Genomic DNA, 3474 nt, shown 5'->3' with positions numbered 1-3474 from the left:
TTGCCAGAGTTCGATTTGCAGGATCAATGCCTCTTGATGCCAGAAATGATTCTGAAGAGACGAGCTATTCTGAGGAAGGGGCTGCCTGTGGTACAATATCTGATCAAATGGCAACAATTGGAGTATGAGGAAGCATCCTGGGAAGATAAGGATTTCATGGAGCAACAATTTCCTGAATTCAAGACTTGCGGACAAGTCTAAACTGAAGGAGGAGGCAATGTCAAGAACAACGATCATACGTCGTCGTTTTAGTGAGTCTAGTTAAATGAAGCAGTTGCAAGAGAAACGGTGTCGCTTTACTATAAAATGTTAGTTAGTCGGTTGCATTAGGTTATAAATAAGGAGCTCTGTGATTGGTAAGGATATCTGATTGTAATAACAAATTTCTGTTACATTTCTCTCTTTCTCTCATTCTTGATTCTCTCTCTTTTCCCATTTCCCTCCAATTTCCAAATCTGATTCACCGACCCTGACAGAAACCAGACTAGTTTGACCGAGGTTTTCTATTGGTGCTCTCGATTATATTTGTTCTCTTTTGATGGAGCCCTTGATTTATTTGACTTCTTTTTGTGTTTCTTTTGCATACTAGTTGTTTGTCAGGGGGTCTGGAACTAAGGCATGGGCAAAAAGAGTGATAGACTGGTGTTTGCAAGGCTTCTGGAAATAGATCTAAGGCTTTCATTAGTCCAATCTATGGGATTTATTCATAATTTGGGCACTAACATTTTGATTCCCCCACTAGGGTTATCTCTATTTATACAGCCCAAACCAAAGGCATATCCCGGACTCCATTTTCTTATTGCCTGATATCTGTTCCTTTTGATGCTTTCCTCGCCCACCTTCCTTTCCGCCTTCTGCCTCTCCTGTTCTTGCTCTGTCTTTTCCCTCCTATAGGAACATGTTGATTGCTGGTGGCCATCCACAGTTTTCTTGATTGAAAGATAGGTTTATAAATTTGGCATACTGAATTTGGCCTCTTGAAATTGTATTTTAATTTGTTTTAGAGTTTTTGCTTGAAAATCAGAAAAGGCATCAGGGGTTATGGTTGAGTTTGGGCTTTTGTTAGCTGCTAGAGAATTTTCAATATGTTATGTCAAATCAAATTTCAGCTCTCTTTGGTTTCCTGATCATAGAAGCTATTCTTCAATTGAACTATTGTGTTCTCTCATTATTAACCTTTTTATTGTTTGGGCCTAATGAAGATGGGATGAGAAACTGACAGAGTGGTGATACCATGCGTTAATGGATAGATTAGGTAATAGGTCATGCATCAGTAACAGTTCAGGCAACAAATCAAAGATCAAGGGTAGTTCAGCCATAGAGTTGCTATCATATAGAGAAATGCTATCTAGGCTCTCACTCTTTTTGTTTTTTTCCTTTTTAATAGATTAAGGTAAAACATAGAGAAATGCAGAAATATGGAAGAGATGCAGAAACATAACCACACAATAGGATGCACTTGGGCAATGTAATGTTATTTCTGCAAAATTTTTTTAAACACTCACCATCTATTATCTTGAATGAACCTATCAAGTCCAATCATGTAATTGGAAACAAAGAGGTAATAATCTCTATAGAATTTTCTATTCAGTTAGTATCAGTGAATATTTCACGCTTGCAGAAATAAAGGACAGATGGTTGACATGCGTGCTAACATCAGAATTCTCTCTTTCTGAGCTTGTTCCTTTCTCTCTCCATAGAATTTTCTATCTCCGGGGTTGTTCCCAGCTATACCTTTATCAGAATCCAATTCCTTTTTTTTTTTTTTTTGTCTGTTTTTCAATCTACGTGACTTAGCATGTGAATCTTATTTTGCCGAAGCAAGCTAAGTATTTTAACTCTTTCTATTTTGTTTGAAGCTCCTTTATGGTTTCAAATACTTACCCTGAGAATCTAGACGTTGCTATGTCAGAATATTCTGTGTGAGAATGACATTTTAGCTGTTGCTGTAAATCATTGTGTAATGTGTCATCCAATGAGTAGTTTTTCTAACCAGTCATAGAGAAATTGGAAAAAGAAAACGTCTTTTGATACATTGATTTTGCCAAGAAAGCTTCTGCCCGTATTAATTTTGTTTTGCATGGATTCAATCCAGATTTGATTTCCTTAACTCAGGACTTCTATCTTGACAATGTTGTCAGCTGAAAGCACTAAGATTTTCTTTGACTTGCTGAAGACAAGTGCACAGTCCATGTCAATCCCCGACATTGACCAAGTTTTGGAGGAAGTATTACTGAAGCTGCCAGTCGATGTTCTACTCACTTTCAAATGTGTATCCAAGCAATGGCTCTCTATCATCTCCCATCCAGCATTTGGCTATCTACATTTCCGAGGCAACCCTGGCATGTATTTCGTTGCTGGCTTCCTTTTCTATCATTTGTCTGAGCCTCGTAATCCCAGAAGTGCCTTCATTTACCTTGAAGGTTACAAAAAAGCATATCCATTGCGCTCGTTGAATTTTATTGGTGCAAATCCTGACATACACAGAATATGGTCTTGCAATGGCTTGCTGTGTTTATGCGTTTTTACTGGTGGGAAGTACTGTTGTTGTGAATAGTACATTTGTAACCCCACCACAAATAAATCTATCAAACTGCCTGATCTTGAGAGTCCTCTGGCATCAAGAATATTGTCCATGACTATAGCATTTGATCCTTACGTGTCGCAGTACTATAAAGCTGTTTGTGTTTCAATTGTCGGAATGCAATATCGCTTCTCTATCTACTCATCTGAAACCAAAATCTGGAGAGAAGCTGGTAATGCTTTGGACATAACCAATGAGGATCATTATCTTAAAAGAGGTGTTTTCTGTAATAATTCTGTGCATTGGATTAGCAAGTTGGGGCCTTTTTTGCATTTTGATACGGATAAAGAGTGCGTTCAAATGATGCCGGCAACTCCAATACATATGGGAAAGTGAAAAAAGGTTGATTCTGCACTTTCGGTCTTCAAAGGGGCACCTGCATCTGATTGAATTGCGGAGGTCAAACACTGCTTTGGCATACTTCTTGGAGATGAAGAGGGACTACTAAGAATGGGTTCTTCTGAGGTACAGTGTTAATTTTAGTCAGTTAACTAGAATACGCACTGCTTTGGATTTCTGTCGTATGAACTGCATACGGTATTATTTTCCGCTGGAGAATGAACCTCACAGATTCTGCCTCGTAATATCGACTGCTCACGCGACTGGTGCAACTCTCTCATAATTCAAAACATTTTGATAGGGTAAGGTCTCCTTGTGAACCTGACCAGGGTTTCATGAATCATGACACAATTCAAGTGGTACAGATGCGACCCTCATATCATGACCCTCACAGCTGTTTGATCGATGCCGGCAAAAGTAAAGCTATCAGAAGTTTATTTAGTGAAGGATCTTGCAATTCATGTATTATGTCAAACCTGACATTCACCTTTCCTGGTTCCAAAGATAAGATTATACAGGTGCTATGTGTATCGATTGAACTCTACATGCAA

General features: G+C 38.5%; 1 protein-coding gene across 1 annotated transcript; it reads left to right on the top strand.

Annotated features, from left to right (window-relative positions):
* The first annotated feature begins 2131 nt into the window (after window positions 1-2131).
* Window positions 2132-2920, top strand: LOC140008944 (F-box protein At5g07610-like). Its single transcript, XM_072054005.1, has 2 exons — window positions 2132-2538; window positions 2626-2920. Exons 1-2 carry the CDS (start codon window positions 2132-2134, stop codon window positions 2918-2920), a joined length of 702 nt encoding a protein of 233 aa, XP_071910106.1.
* Window positions 2921-3474: the final 554 nt, after the last annotated feature.

The sequence above is a fragment of the Coffea arabica genome, chromosome 1e, assembly GCF_036785885.1.
Source record: "Coffea arabica cultivar ET-39 chromosome 1e, Coffea Arabica ET-39 HiFi, whole genome shotgun sequence".
Taxonomy (NCBI): domain Eukaryota; kingdom Viridiplantae; phylum Streptophyta; class Magnoliopsida; order Gentianales; family Rubiaceae; genus Coffea; species Coffea arabica.
This window is presented reverse-complemented; position numbering and strand designations above follow the sequence as displayed.